Raw genomic sequence first — 16,356 nt, 5'->3', positions numbered from 1 at the left:
CTCTTAAGGCCCATAGTTCCTCCTCTTAAAGCCCATAGTTCCTCTTCTTAAAGCCCATAGTTCCTCCTCTGAAGGCCCATAGTTCCTCCTCTTAAGGCCCATAGTTCCTCCTCTTAAGGCCCATAGTTCCTCCTCTTAAAGCCCATAGTTCCTCTTCTTAAAGCCCATAGTTCCTCCTCTTAAGGTCCATAGTTCCTCTTCTTAAAGCCCATAGTTCCTCTTCTTAAAGCCCATAGTTCCTCCTCTTAAAGCCCATAGTTCCTCCTCTTAAGGCCCATAGTTCCTCCTCTTAAAGCCCATAGTTCCTCCTCTTAAGGCCCATAGTTCCTCCTCTTAAGGCCCGTAGTTCCTCTTCTTAAGGCCCATAGTTCCTCCTCTTAAGGCCCGTAGTTCCTCTTCTTAAGGCCCATAGTTCCTCCTCTTAAGGCCCATAGTTCCTCCTCTTAAGGCCCATAGTTCCTCCTCTTAAGGCCCATAGTTCCTCTTCTTAAGGCCCATAGTTCCTCCTCTTAAGGCCCATAGTTCCTCCTCTTAAGGCCCATAGTTCCTCCTCTTAAGGCCCATAGTTCCTCTTCTTAAGGCCCATAGTTCCTCCTCTTAAGGCCCGTAGTTCCTCTTCTTAAGGCCCATAGTTCCTCCTCTTAAGGCCCATAGTTCCTCCTCTTAAGGCCCATAGTTCCTCCTCTTAAGGCCCATAGTTCCTCCTCTTAAAGCCCATAGTTCCTCCTCTTAAGGCCCATAGTTCCTCCTCTTAAGGCCCGTAGTTCCTCTTCTTAAAAACACTCACAGTGACAGACGCTTTATTCAAACTGAGAACTTTATTTAAAAACGCTCACAGTGACAGACGCTTTATTCAAACTGAGAACTTTATTTAAAAACGCTCACAGTGACAGACGCTTTATTCAAACTGAGAACTTTATTTAAAAACGCTCACAGTGACAGACGCTTTATTCAAACTGAGAACTTTATTCAAAAACACTCACAGTGACAGACGCTTTATTCAAACTGAGAACTTTATTTAAAAACGCTCACAGGGACAGACGCTTTATTCAAACTGAGAACTTTATTTAAAAACGCTCACAGTGACAGACGCTTTATTCAAACTGAGAACTTTATTTAAAAACGCTCACAGTGACAGACGCTTTATTCAAACTGAGAACTTTATTTAAAAACGCTCACAGTGACAGACGCTTTATTCAAACTGAGAACTTTATTTAAAAACGCTCACAGTGACAGACGCTTTATTCAAACTGAGAACTTTATTTAAAAACGCTCACAGTGACAGACGCTTTATTCAAACTGAGAACTTTATTTAAAAACGCTCACAGTGACAGACGCTTTATTCAAACTGAGAACTTTATTTAAAAACGCTCACAGTGACAGACGCTTTATTCAAACTGAGAACTTTATTTAAAAACGCTCAGAGTGACAGACGCTTTATTCAAACTGAGAACTTTATTTAAAAACGCCCACAGTGACAGACGCTTTATTCAAACTGAGAACTTTATTTAAAAACGCCCACAGTCACAGACGCTTTATTCAAACTGAGAACTTTATTTAAAAACGCTCAGAGTGACAGACGCTTTATTCAAATGTGAGAACTTTATTTAAAAACGCTCACAGTGACAGACGCTTTATTCAAACTGAGAACTTTATTTAAAAACGCTCAGAGTGACGGACGCTTTATTCAAACTGAGAACTTTATTTAAAAACGCTCACAGTGACAGACGCTTTATTCAAACTGAGAACTTTATTTAAAAACGCTCACAGTGACAGACGCTTTATTCAAACTGAGAACTTTATTTTAGGCCCACAGTTCCTCCTCTTAAAGCCCATAGTTCCTCCTCCTCCTCAGGCCCATAGTTCCTCCTCCTCCTCAGGCCCATAGTTCCTCCTCCTCAGGCCCATAGTTCCTCCTCCTCAGGCCCAGAGTTCCTCCTCAGGCCCATAGTTCCTCCTCCTCAGGCCCATAGTTCCTCCTCCTCCTCAGGCCCATAGTTCCTCCTCCTCAGGCCCACAGTTCCTCCTCCTCAGGCCCATAGTTCCTCCTCCTCAGGCCCATAGTTCCTCCTCCTCAGGCCCATATTTCCTCCTCAGGCCCATAGTTCCTCCTCAGGCCCATAGTTCCTCCGCCTCAGGCCCATAGTTCCTCCGCCTCAGGCCCATAGTTCCTCCTCCTCAGGCCCATAGTTCCTCCTCCTCAGGCCCATAGTTCCTCCTCCTCAGGCCCATAGTTCCTCCTCCTAAAGCCCATAGTTCCTCCTCCTCAGGCCCATAGTTCCTCCTCCTCAGGCCCATAGTTCCTCCTCCTCAGGCCCATAGTTCCTCCTCCTCAGGCCCATAGTTCCTCCTCCTCAGGCCCATAGTTCCTCCGCCTCAGGCCCATAGTTCCTCCGCCTCAGGCCCATAGTTCCTCCTCCTCAGGCCCATAGTTCCTCCTCCTCAGGCCCATAGTTCCTCCGCCTCAGGCCCATAGTTCCTCCTCCTCAGGCCCATAGTTCCTCCTCCTCAGGCCCATAGTTCCTCCTCCTCAGGCCCATAGTTCCTCCTCCTAAAGCCCATAGTTCCTCCTCCTCAGGCCCATAGTTCCTCCTCCTCAGGCCCATAGTTCCTCCTCCTCAGGCCCATAGTTCCTCCTCCTCAGGCCCATAGTTCCTCCTCCTCAGGCCCATAGTTCCTCCGCCTCAGGCCCATAGTTCCTCCGCCTCAGGCCCATAGTTCCTCCTCCTCAGGCCCATAGTTCCTCCTCCTCAGGCCCATAGTTCCTCCTCCTCAGGCCCATAGTTCCTCCTCCTCAGGCCCATAGTTCCTCCTCCTCAGGCCCATAGTTCCTCCTCCTCAGGCCCATAGTTCCTCCTCCTCAGGCCCATAGTTCCTCCTCCTCAGGCCCATAGTTCCTCCTCCTCAGGCCCATAGTTCCTCCTCCTCAGGCCCATAGTTCCTCCTCCTCAGGCCCATAGTTCCTCCTCCTCAGGCCCATAGTTCCTCCTCCTCAGGCCCATAGTTCCTCCTCCTCAGGCCCATAGTTCCTCCTCCTCAGGCCCATAGTTCCTCCTCCTAAAGCCCATAGTTCCTCCTCCTCAGGCCCATAGTTCCTCCGCCTCAGGCCCATAGTTCCTCTGTTGCAGGTGTCTGTGGACGGGGAGACCATGACTGTGGTCCTGGAGAACCTCACTCCTCTGACTCCGTACGACGTGAACGTGTTCGCCGTGATCGGAGAGATGAGCAGCGAACCGCTCAGCGGGGCCGAGACCACGCGTGAGTACACGAGTACTGCAGATACTACTGCAGATACTACTGCAGATACTACTGCAGATACTACTGCAGATACTACTGCAGATACTACTACGAGTACTGCAGATACTACTGCAGATACTACTGCAGATACTACTGCAGATACTACTGCAGATACTACTACGAGTACTGTAGATACTACTGCAGATACTACTGCAGATACTACTGCGAATACTACTGCAGATACTACTGCGAGTACTGCAGATACTACTGCGAGTACTGCAGATACTACTGCGAGTACTGCAGATACTACTGCGAGTACTGCAGATACTACTGCGAGTACTGCAGATACTACTGCGAGTACTGCAGATACTACTGCGAGTACTGCAGATACTACTGCGAGTACTGCAGATACTACTGCGAGTACTGCAGATACTACTGCGAGTACTGCAGATACTACTGCGAGTACTGCAGATACTACTGCGAGTACTGCAGATACTACTGCAGATACTACTGCAGATACTACTGCAGATACTACTGCGAGTACTGCTGATACTACTGCAGATACTACTGCAGATACTACTGCAGATACTACTGTGAGTACTGCTGATACTACTGCGAGTACTGCAGATACTACTGCAGATACTACTGCAGATACTACTGCGAGTACTGCAGATACTACTGCGAGTACTGCAGATACTACTGCGAGTACTGCAGATACTACTGCGAGTACTGCAGATACTACTGCGAGTACTGCAGATACTACTGTGAGTACTGCAGATACTACTGCAGATACTACTGCAGATACTACTGCAGATACTACTGCGAGTACTGCTGATACTACTGCGAGTACTGCAGATACTACTGCGAGTACTGCAGATACTACTGCGAGTACTGCAGATACTACTGTGAGTACTGCAGATACTAGTGCAGATACTACTGCAGATACTACTGCGAGTACTGCTGATACTACTGCGAGTACTGCAGATACTACTGTGAGTACTGCAGATACTAGTGCGAATACTGCAGATACTACTGCAGATACTACTGTGAATACTACTACTAATACTACTGATACTACTGCTTATACATCTGCTAATGCTAATGCTAACACTGCGCTGTGATGATCAATGCTAATGCTAATGCTAACACTGCGCTGTGATGATTAATGCTAATGCTAATGCTAACACTGCGCTGTGATGATTAATGCTAATGCTAACACTGTGCTGTGATGATTAATGCTAATGCTAATGATAACACTGCGCTGTGATGATTAATGCTAATGCTAATGCTAACACTGCTCTGTGATGATTAATGCTAATGCTAACCCTGCGCTGTGATGATTAATGCTAATGCTAATGCTAACACTGCGCTCTGATGATTAATGCTAATGCTAACCCTGCGCTGTGATGATTAATGCTAATGCTAATGCTAACACTGCGCTCTGATGATTAATGCTAATGCTAACACTGCGCTCTGATGATTAATGCTAATGCTAACACTGCGCTGTTATGATTAATGCTAATGCTAACCCTGCTCTGTGATGATTAATGCTAATGCTAATGCTAACCCTGCTCTGTGATGATTAATGCTAATGCTAACCCTGCTCTGTGATGATTAATGCTAATGCTAACCCTGCTCTGTGATGATTAATGCTAATGCTAATGCTAACCCTGCTCTGTGATGATTAGTGCTAATGCTAACCCTGCTCTGTGATGATTAATGCTAATGCTAATGCTAACACTCCTCTGTGATGATTATTGCTAATGCTAACCCTGCTCTGTGATGATTAATGCTAATGCTAACCCTGCTCTGTGATGATTAATGCTAATGCTAACCCTGCTCTGTGATGATTAATGCTAATGCTAATGCTAACCCTGCTCTGTGATGATTAATGCTAATGCTAATGCTAACCCTGCTCTGTGATGATTAATGCTAATGCTAATCCTGCTCTGTGATGATTAATGCTAATGCTAACCCTGCTCTGTGATGATTAATGCTAATGCTAACCCTGCTCTGTGATGATTAATGCTAATGCTAACCCTGCTCTGTGATGATTAATGCTAATGCTAATGCTAACACTGCGCTGTGATTATTAATGCTAATGCTAATGCTAACCCTGCTCTGTGATGAATAATGCTAATGCTAACCCTGCTCTGTGATGATTATTGCTAATGCTAAACCTGCTCTGTGATGATTAATGCTAATGCTAACCCTGCTCTGTGATGATTAATGCTAATGCTAATGCTAACCCTGCTCTGTGATGATTAATACTAATGCTAACACTGCGCTGTGATGATTAATGCTAATGCTAACACTGCGCTGTGATGATTATTGCTAATGCTAATGCTAACCCTGCTCTCTGATGATTAATGCTAATGCTAATGCTAACACTGCGCTCTGATGATTAATGCTAATGCTAACCCTGCGCTGTGATGATTATTGCTAATGCTAATGCTAACCCTGCTCTGTGATGATTAATGCTAATGCTAACACTGCGCTGTGATGATTAATGCTAATGCTAACACTGCGCTGTGATGATTATTGCTAATGCTAATGCTAACACTCCGCTGTGATGATTAATGCTAATGCTAACACTGCGCTGTGATGATTAATGCTAATGCTAATGCTAACCCTGCTCTGTGATGATTAATGCTAATGCTAATGCTAACCCTGCTCTGTGATGATTGCTGGTCTCTGTGTGCAGTCCCAGTGCCGGCGCCCTCTGACCTGCAGGTGTTCGATGAGAAGGTCACCAGCCTCGGCGTGCGATGGAGAGAAGCCGCCGGCGCCACAGGCTACATGCTGCTGTACCGCGCCCTGAACGCCACCAGCCCGGAGCAGGAGCGAGAGGTGGGGCTGGAGAAGAAGACCAGGAGGTCACTCCAACATGGCTGACGCTCCCTGGTCTTTCCCTCACTCATTAATTCACACTCACACGTTTGGGATCCACGTGTAGCACGAAAGGCTGTGACGGAGATGACGGTCCCTCCTCTGCTTCTCACACATCAGTCCTGACCTCCTCCCTGACTCCTCCTGATGGAGTCTGTTCTTCCTCCTCCTGATGGAGTCTGTTCTTCCTCCTCCTGATGGAGTCCGGTTCCTCCTCCTGATGGAGTTCGGTTCCTCCTCCTCCCTGTAGGTGCTGTGCAGATGTTTTGTACAGCGTATCCGCGGGGTCTTTAAAAGTCTAAAATTGGGCCTGTTTGGTCTTAAATCCAGGGTAAACTGGTCTTAAAAATGAACGTTCAACGACCCAATTATTTGTGCACAATTTAGTTTAAAAAGTCGACTAATAAAGTCCCAGAAGCAGCGATGAGGAGCCGCCGGTGCCGCTCAGGGTCCGAGAGGCCGAAGTGATGCACTGGCCGCCGCCACAAACAACGTAAACTCAGCGATAGTGGAGCGAGGCAGAAGGACTTTCCTTCAGAGCTTTATCCTCCACAAACAAACACTGAAGTCAGCAGAGTTTAGGAATCCAGAACATGACCGAGGTGTCGCTGATGGACGTATCTTTCCCCCGACAGCAGCATTACGGATCCAATATGAAACAACGTGGAGATAATCCTTCACTGTAAATATCCAACTCAAGGTCATGAACGGCATCATTCACAATAAAGTTTGTCCAAATGTTGGAAACACAAAGCGAACGCTCCTCTGCTCAGGGACAGAAGGAAAGAGAAAGTCCTGTTACTTTAGAAACACGTTTCTCACTTTGTTCATCAAAACATCTGACAAACAAGTTTAGAAAACATCAAACTGAGACTAGATTCTGGCCTAATATTAATATCATTAAAACATGCCAGGATGTATGAGAGTGTGTTTGAGAGTGCGCATGGGGGACAACGGATGAAAATTAGCCTAAGGCTACAATCCGGTGTGGCTTGTTCATTAACTTGCACTGTCCCTACCAAATAAACCATAAATAAATAAAATAAAATAATTATGATCATTAATGAGTTGTAAAGTTGACAGTGTTTTGTTCTAGGCAAACGAGTGCAAAAGCTGCAGCTTTTTCAACAGTGAATGTTTAGCAGCTCAAGTATTACAAAGCATTTTAAATACACAAACTAAATATCTCTTGTTTTCTTTCATTCAGTCGATAATTGTGAGTAATTATTCAATCTCAATATTCTTATTATGGGATGAGGTTGTTCAAACTTGAATGGTTAAAATGCCTAATGTGAAAAATGAAGTTCTTACATTTGAACATCTCACTGTGGAATCAGAAACAAGTTTGACACTTGGATTTTTGTGACAGTGATTTTCTTTACTTTTCATTTATATATTGCGCGTTCAAAAACAGGTCTTATTTTTGAGATTTTGTGTCTTAAAAAGGTCTTAAAAAGTCTTAAATCTGACCTACTCTGCAGACGCCCTGTTTGTAGTAATGGCAGATTCTGGGAGGAACAAAGCGCCGCATTCCTCCCTGATTTGAGCGGCGTCTGTGCGGCACATGTTCCTTTGATCCGAGCCGTGTCCGAGCCGTGTCAGAGCCGTGTCCGAGCCGTGTCAGAGCCGTGTCCGAGCCGTGTCCGAGCCGTGTCCGAGCCGTGTCCGAGCCGTGTCCGAGCCGTGTCCGAGCCTGTGAGGTATGTAGCTCCTGACTGTCCACAAGAGAAACAGTCTCTCCTCCAGGCTTAGCTCCGCCCTCAGGACTTTAGTTTCTCTTTGATGCTTTAAAACTCTTCCTCTCATGTCCACAGGAGGAGACGCTACATTAGGTCACTGTGTTAGAGCTGCCCTGATCCTTTGGGGTCGAGTATCGGCCGATATCCGATATTAACCGATACCAAGACAAGTGAAACACCGTGTCCTCGGCTTCATGACTTTAAAGGTTCCCTGTTCACCTGCAGCGCCTCGTCCTCACAGCAGCTTCTTTGCTCCTCCATGTGTTTGTGACGGCTGGTTGTGTTTGGCGCCCCCTAGCTGCGTGTGGGGCCGGTGACGTCCGTGGAGCTGACGGAGCTGACCCCCATCACGGCGTACGGGATCCAGCTGTTCGCACTGCACGGAGAGACCACCTCCCAGCCACTAGAGGGCCAAGGAGTCACACGTAAGCACCTGTCTCTCTGTCTCACCTGACTCTGTGACTCACCTGTCTCTCTGACTCACCTGTCTCTCTGTCTCACCTGACTCTGTGACTCACCTGACTCACCTGTCTCTGACTCACCTGTCTCTCTGACTCACCTGTCTCTGTCTCACCTGTCTCTGACTCACCTGTCTCTCTGTCTCACCTGTCTCTGTGACTCACCTGTCTCTCTGACTCACCTGTCTCTCTGACTCACCTGTCTCTCTGACTCACCTGTCTCTCTGACTCACCTGTCTCTCTGACTCACCTGTCTCTCTGACTCACCTGTCTCTCTGTGACTCACCTGTCTCACCTGACTCACCTGTCTCTCTCTGTCTCACCTGTCTCTCTGACTCACCTGTCTCTCTGACTCACCTGTCTCTCTGACTCACCTGTCTCTCTGTCTCACCTGACTCACCTGTCTCTCTGTGACTCACCTGTCTCTGTGACTCACCTGACTCACCTGTCTCTGTGACTCACCTGTCTCTGTGACTCACCTGTCTCTGTGACTCACCTGTCTCTCTGACTCACCTGACTCACCTGTCTCTGTGACTCACCTGTCTCTGTGACTCACCTGTCTCTGTGACTCACCTGTCTCTGTGACTCACCTGTCTCTGTGACTCACCTGTCTCTCTGACTCACCTGACTCACCTGTCTCTCTGACTCACCTGACTCACCTGTCTCTCTGACTCACCTGTCTCTCTGACTCACCTGTCTCACCTGTCTCTGTGACTCACCTGTCTCTGTGACTCACCTGTCTCTGACTCACCTGTCTCTCTCTGACTCACCTGTCTCTGTGACTCACCTGTCTCTGACTCACCTGTCTCTCTCTGACTCACCTGTCTCTCTGACTCACCTGTCTCTGTGACTCACCTGTCTCTGTGACTCACCTGTCTCTGTGACTCACCTGTCTCTCTGACTCACCTGTCTCTGTGACTCACCTGTCTCTCTGACTCACCTGTCTCTGTGACTCACCTGTCTCTCTGACTCACCTGTCTCTCTGACTCACCTGTCTCTGTGACTCCCCTGTCTCTCTGACTCACCTGTCTCTCTGACTCACCTGTCTCTCTGACTCACCTGTCTCTCTGACTCACCTGTCTCTCTGACTCACCTGTCTCTGTGACTCACCTGTCTCTCTGACTCACCTGTCTCTCTGACTCACCTGTCTCTGTGACTCACCTGTCTCTGTGACTCACCTGTCTCTCTGACTCACCTGTCTCACCTGTCTCTGTGACTCACCTGTCTCTGTGACTCACCTGTCTCTGTGACTCACCTGTCTCTGACTCACCTGTCTCTCTCTGACTCACCTGTCTCTGTGACTCACCTGACTCTGTGACTCACCTGTCTCTCTCTGACTCACCTGTCTCTGTGACTCACCTGACTCTGTGACTCACCTGTCTCTGTGACTCACCTGACTCTGTGACTCACCTGTCTCACCTGTCTCTCTGTGACTCACCTGTCTCTCTGTCTCACCTGTCTCACCTGTCTCTCTGTGACTCACCTGACTCTGTGACTCACCTGTCTCTGTGACTCACCTGTCTCTCTGTGACTCACCTGACTCTGTGACTCACCTGACTCTGTGACTCACCTGACTCTGTGACTCACCTGTCTCACCTGTCTCTCTGTGACTCACCTGTCTCTCTGTCTCACCTGTCTCACCTGTCTCTCTGTGACTCACCTGACTCTGTGACTCACCTGACTCTGTGACTCACCTGTCTCTGTGACTCACCTGTCTCACCTGTCTCTCTGTGACTCACCTGACTCTGTGACTCACCTGTCTCTGTGACTCACCTGTCTCACCTGTCTCTCTGTGACTCACCTGACTCTGTGACTCACCTGACTCTGTGACTCACCTGTCTCACCTGTCTCTCTGTGACTCACCTGTCTCTCTGTCTCACCTGTCTCACCTGTCTCTCTGTGACTCACCTGACTCTGTGACTCACCTGACTCTGTGACTCACCTGACTCTGTGACTCACCTGTCTCACCTGTCTCTCTGTGACTCACCTGTCTCTCTGTCTCACCTGTCTGTCTGACTCACCTGTCTCTGTGACTCACCTGTCTCTGTGACTCACCTGTCTGTCTGACTCACCTGTCTCTGTGACTCACCTGTCTCTGTGACTCACCTGTCTCTGTGTCTCACCTGTCTCTGTGACTCACCTGTCTCTGTGACTCACCTGTCTCTGTGACTCACCTGTCTCTCTGTCTCACCTGTCTCTGTGTCTCACCTGTCTCTGTGACTCACCTGTCTCTGTGACTCACCTGTCTCTCTGTCTCACCTGTCTCTCTGTCTCACCTGTCTCTGTGTCTCACCTGTCTCTGTGTCTCACCTGTCTCTGTGACTCACCTGTCTCTCTGTCTCACCTGTCTCTGTGACTCACCTGTCTCTCTGTCTCACCTGTCTCTGTGACTCACCTGTCTCTGTGACTCACCTGTCTCTGTGTCTCACCTGTCTCTGTGACTCACCTGTCTCTGTGACTCACCTGTCTCTCTGTCTCACCTGTCTCTGTGACTCACCTGTCTCTGTGACTCACCTGTCTCTGTGACTCACCTGTCTCTCTGTCTCACCTGTCTCTGTGACTCACCTGTCTCTCTGTCTCACCTGTCTCTGTGACTCACCTGTCTCTGTGTCTCACCTGTCTCTGTGACTCACCTGTCTCTGTGACTCACCTGTCTCTGTGACTCACCTGTCTCTCTGTCTCACCTGTCTCTGTGTCTCACCTGTCTCTGTGACTCACCTGTCTCTGTGACTCACCTGTCTCTCTGTCTCACCTGTCTCTGTGACTCACCTGTCTCTCTGTCTCACCTGTCTCTGTGTCTCACCTGTCTCTGTGACTCACCTGTCTCTGTGACTCACCTGTCTCTCTGTCTCACCTGTCTCTGTGACTCACCTGTCTCTCTGTCTCACCTGTCTCTCTGACTCACCTGTCTCTCTGTCTCACCTGTCTCTGTGTCTCACCTGTCTCTGTGTCTCACCTGTCTCTGTGACTCACCTGTCTCTCTGACTCACCTGTCTCTGTGACTCACCTGTCTCTGTGACTCACCTGTCTCTGTGTCTCACCTGTCTCTCTGTCTCACCTGTCTCTGTGTCTCACCTGTCTCTGTGTCTCACCTGTCTCTGTGACTCACCTGTCTCTCTGACTCACCTGTCTCTGTGACTCACCTGTCTCTGTGACTCACCTGTCTCTGTGACTCACCTGTCTCTCTGTCTCACCTGTCTCTCTGTCTCACCTGTCTCTGTGACTCACCTGTCTCTCTGTCTCACCTGTCTCTGTGACTCACCTGTCTCTGTGTCTCACCTGTCTCTGTGACTCACCTGTCTCTGTGACTCACCTGTCTCTCTGTCTCACCTGTCTCTGTGACTCACCTGTCTCTGTGTCTCACCTGTCTCTGTGACTCACCTGTCTCTCTGTCTCACCTGTCTCTGTGACTCACCTGTCTCTCTGTCTCACCTGTCTCTGTGACTCACCTGTCTCTGTGACTCACCTGTCTCTGTGTCTCACCTGTCTCTGTGACTCACCTGTCTCTCTGTCTCACCTGTCTCTGTGACTCACCTGTCTCTGTGTCTCACCTGTCTCTGTGACTCACCTGTCTCTGTGACTCACCTGTCTCTGTGACTCACCTGTCTCTCTGTCTCACCTGTCTCTGTGTCTCACCTGTCTCTGTGACTCACCTGTCTCTGTGACTCACCTGTCTCTCTGTCTCACCTGTCTCTGTGACTCACCTGTCTCTCTGTCTCACCTGTCTCTGTGACTCACCTGTCTCTCTGTCTCACCTGTCTCTCTGTCTCACCTGTCTGTCTGACTCACCTGTCTCTGTGACTCACCTGTCTCTGTGACTCACCTGTCTCTGTGACTCACCTGTCTCTGTGACTCACCTGTCTCTGTGTCTCACCTGTCTCTGTGACTCACCTGTCTCTGTGACTCACCTGTCTCTGTGACTCACCTGTCTCTGTGACTCACCTGTCTCTGTGTCTCACCTGTCTCTGTGACTCACCTGTCTCTCTCTGTCTCACCTGTCTCTGTGACTCCCCTGTCTGTCTGACTCACCTGTCTCTGTGACTCACCTGTCTCTGTGACTCACCTGTCTCTGTGACTCACCTGTCTCTGTGACTCACCTGTCTCTCTGTCTCACCTGTCTCTGTGACTCACCTGTCTCTGTGACTCCCCTGTCTGTCTGACTCACCTGTCTCTGTGACTCACCTGTCTCTCTGACTCACCTGTCTCTGTGACTCACCTGTCTCTGTGACTCACCTGTCTCTCTGACTCACCTGTCTCTGTGACTCACCTGTCTCTCTGACTCACCTGTCTCTCTGACTCACCTGTCTCTCTGTCTGTCTGACTCACCTGTCTCTCTGACTCACCTGTCTCTGTGACTCACCTGTCTCTGTGACTCACCTGTCTCTCTGACTCACCTGTCTCTGTGTCTCACCTGTCTCTCTGACTCACCTGTCTCTGTGTCTCACCTGTCTCTGTGACTCACCTGTCTCTGTGTCTCACCTGTCTCTCTGACTCACCTGACTCTGTGACTCACCTGACTCTGTGACTCACCTGTCTCTGTGACTCACCTGTCTCTCTGACTCACCTGTCTCTGTGACTCACCTGTCTCTGTGACTCACCTGTCTCTGTGACTCACCTGTCTCTGTGACTCACCTGTCTCTGTGACTCACCTGTCTCTCTGACTCACCTGTCTCTGACTCACCTGTCTCTCTGACTCACCTGTCTCTGTGACTCACCTGTCTCTGTGACTCACCTGTCTCTCTGACTCACCTGTCTCTCTGACTCACCTGACTCTGTGTCTCACCTGACTCTGTGTCTCACCTGTCTCTGTGACTCACCTGACTCTGTGACTCACCTGTCTCTGTGTCTCACCTGTCTCTGTGTCTCACCTGTCTCTCTCACAGTGCCGCTGCCCCCTGCTGGCGCCCTCACCATCCGGGACGTCACCCACAGCGCCATGAGGCTGAGCTGGGACGCGGCGCCGGCTCCGGTCCTGAAGTATCTCATCACCTACAAACCGGAGGACGGGGAGTCGCAGGAGGTGCGGATTTGAAAGCTCAGGCCTACAAACTCACACGCATTTTTTATTTCATTGGTTCATTCGGTCGGGACAGAGCATGTTGATGAACATAGATACAGGAAATCGCCCTTATATGGTCATGTTTGAAAACAGTTAAGGGGAAAAATGTGAACTTTCTATCATTATTCAAAAAATACTTTAAGCTCTTACCACCCGCCTGAACCAAGTGCATTCTGTCCTCTTTGGCTGTTATATACGCCTGTGTAGCACCTCATTTGAAAGCTAAGACCCACAAAACTGAACTTTTTCCTCACGTTGTTGCTGTGTTGTGTCACCTTTTGTATGTTTTTTTTGGTCAAATTTTTGTCAAATTTGTCACATTTTTGTCAAATTTTTGTAGATTTTTTGTCACATTTTTGTTGAATTGTCGTCACATTTTTGTTGAATTTTTGTCACATTTTTGTCGAATTTTTGTCGAATTTTTGTTGATTTTTTTTTTTGAATTTTTCTTGAATTTGTGTTTAATTTTTGTTGAATTTTTGTCACATTTTGTTGAATTTTTGATTTTTTGTTGAATTTTTGTTGATTTTTTTTTTTTAATTTTTGTTGAATTTTTGTCACATTTTGTTGAATTTTTGTCACATTTTTGTTGATTTTTTTTAAAATTTGTGTTGAATTTTTGTTGAATTTTTGTTAAATTTTTGTTGAATTTTTGTTAAATTTTTGTTTAATTTTTGTTGAATTTTTGTTGAATTTTTGTCACATTTTTGATGAATTTTTGATGAATTTTTGTTGAATTTTAGTTTTTGTCCCATAAATTTCGTTTTCTCTAAATTCAGTGACAATTTCTTAAAATCAAACCAATTCTTTAGTTTATGTAATTCTCCTTCTCACCAACATGAGCTCCATAAGATTTGGGCCAGAGCAAAATATCATCGAAGAGAATAAAATATACTTCACAAATCATTTATATACAGCATAACAAGAATAACTTGGGGCCCAAAACAGAGCCTTGCCCTGAACTGAGATGATCCGTCCCTGTCTGGTCATCCCGTTTGGAGCCATAGGAATAAACTGGGAGAGGCTAAATGCGAACAACATCTTTGTCAGGTCAGAGCGGATCTCCTGTAGAAACGGGGCCTGTTCCTTTAAGAGGGAAACACTCAGCTTGTTTGTGATTTGAATTGAGTTCCACAATAAACATCTCCACATCTCTGAGCCTGAGGAACATTCTGGATCTGAGCAGAGCCAGTGTTTGGAAACGTTCTGGCTCGAGTGTTTCTCTGGAGTAAACCTCACATCCTCTGATCCTCCGTTACGTAACTCTCCTTCTCTCCTCGATCCTCGTAAATCAGCCTGACCTTTTCCCAGCTCCTGTTCTCTCTCTCTGAAAACATCTGCAAACATCTCTCTTCACTCGAGAGCTTCTGGGAAGAGACGCTCTGGCTCCAAATCCTGATTTAAACAAACGGGACGAGGCGGCGCGAAGACTGCTCCTCTCTCCTCCTCTCTCCTCTCTCCTCCTCTCTCCTCTCTCCTCTCTCTCCTCCTCTCTCTCTCCTCTCTCCTCTCTCTCCTCTCTCCTCTCTCCTCTCTCTCCTCTCTCTCCCCTCTCCTCTCTCCTCTCTCCTCTCTCTCCTCTCTCCTCTCTCTCTCCTCTCTCCTCTCTCTCCTCTCTCTCTCCTCCTCTCTCTTCTCTCCTCTCTCCTCCCTCTCTCTCCTCCTCTCTCCTCTCTCTCCTCTCTCTCCTCTCTCTCTCCTCCTCTCTCTTCTCTCCTCTCTCCTCCCTCTCTCTCCTCCTCTCTCTCCTCCTCTCTCCTCTCTCCTCTCTCCTCTCTCTCCTCTCTCTCCTCTCTCCTCCTCTCTCTCCTCTCTCCTCTCTCCTCTCTCTCCTCCTCTCTCCTCTCTCTCCTCTCTCCTCTCTCCTCTCTCTCCTCTCTCTCCTCTCTCTCTCCTCCTCTCTCTTCTCTCCTCTCTCCTCTCTCTCCTCTCTCCTCTCTCCTCTCTCCTCTCTCTCCTCTCTCTCCTCTCTCTCTCCTCCTCTCTCTCCTCCTCTCTCTCCTCCTCTCTCTTCTCTCCTCTCTCCTCCCTCTCTCTCCTCCTCTCTCCTCCTCTCTCCTCCTCTCTCCTCCTCTCTCCTCCTCTCTCCTCCTCTCTCCTCCTCTCTCCTCTCTCCTCCTCTCTCCTCCTCTCTCCCCCTCTCTCCTCCTCTCCCCCTCTCTCCTCCTCTCTCCTCCTCTCTCCTCTCCTCTCCTCTCTCCTCCTCTCTCCTCTCCTCCTCTCTCCTCTCTCCCCCTCTCTCCTCCTCTCCCCCTCTCTCTCTCCTCTCCCCCTCCCTCCTCCTCCTCTCTCCTCTCCCCCTCCCTCCCCCTCTCTCCTCCTCTCTCCTCCTCTCTCCTCTCTCCTCCTCTCTCAGTGGTGTAAACCAGACACAGATGTTTCTGCTGCAGAACATTTAGAGTCGTGTTTGTTTGGATTTTCACTTTAATATTTGGATTAATTTCACCAAAACATCAGAACCAGATCAGATTCAGCCGACTCTGATTTAGGGAGTTTAGTCTGTGGTGAAGTCGAGAACCAGATCCAAGATTCAACCGAGAGCCAGCTGAAGGTCAGAGGTCAGAGGTTTGTTACGCTGAAGGTCAGAGGTCAGAGGTTTGTTTACTCTGAGGTTCTAAACGCTCACGGTTTATCATATGAACATGAAGGGGCCTCAGAGGAACACACGCTAACACACACGCTAACACACATGCTAACACACACGCTAGCACACAGAAGCTAACACACACGCTAACACACACGCTAACACACACGCTAGCACACAGAAGCTAACACACACGCTAACACACACGCTAACACACACGCTAACACACACGCTGACACACACGCTAACACACGCGCTAACACACACGCTAACACACATGCTAACACACAGAAGCTAACACACGCGCTAACACACACGCTAACACACAGAAGCTAACACAGAAGCTAACACACACGCTAACACACACGCTAACACACACGCTAACACACA

The 16,356-nt window shown here is 48.3% G+C and overlaps 1 protein-coding gene across 1 annotated transcript in view; it reads left to right on the top strand.

Moving 5' to 3' along the window:
• Window positions 1-13,343, top strand: part of LOC306982709 (collagen alpha-1(XII) chain-like) — a gene marked incomplete at both ends in the record, with an annotated part of 33,274 nt that extends 19,931 nt beyond the window's left edge. The window contains 4 exons of the mRNA XM_079583176.1: window positions 3,129-3,258; window positions 5,942-6,087; window positions 8,164-8,290; window positions 13,207-13,343. Coding sequence (XP_079439302.1) covers window positions 3,129-3,258; window positions 5,942-6,087; window positions 8,164-8,290; window positions 13,207-13,343 — 540 coding nt within the window. The remainder of the gene's footprint in view (window positions 1-3,128; window positions 3,259-5,941; window positions 6,088-8,163; window positions 8,291-13,206) is intronic.
• Window positions 13,344-16,356: the final 3,013 nt, after the last annotated feature.

Source organism: Gobius niger (genome assembly GCF_951799975.1).
Source record: "Gobius niger genome assembly, contig: SCAFFOLD_170, whole genome shotgun sequence".
Taxonomy (NCBI): domain Eukaryota; kingdom Metazoa; phylum Chordata; class Actinopteri; order Gobiiformes; family Gobiidae; genus Gobius; species Gobius niger.
Note: the sequence above shows the minus strand (reverse complement) of the source record. Positions and strands in the feature narration are given on the sequence as shown.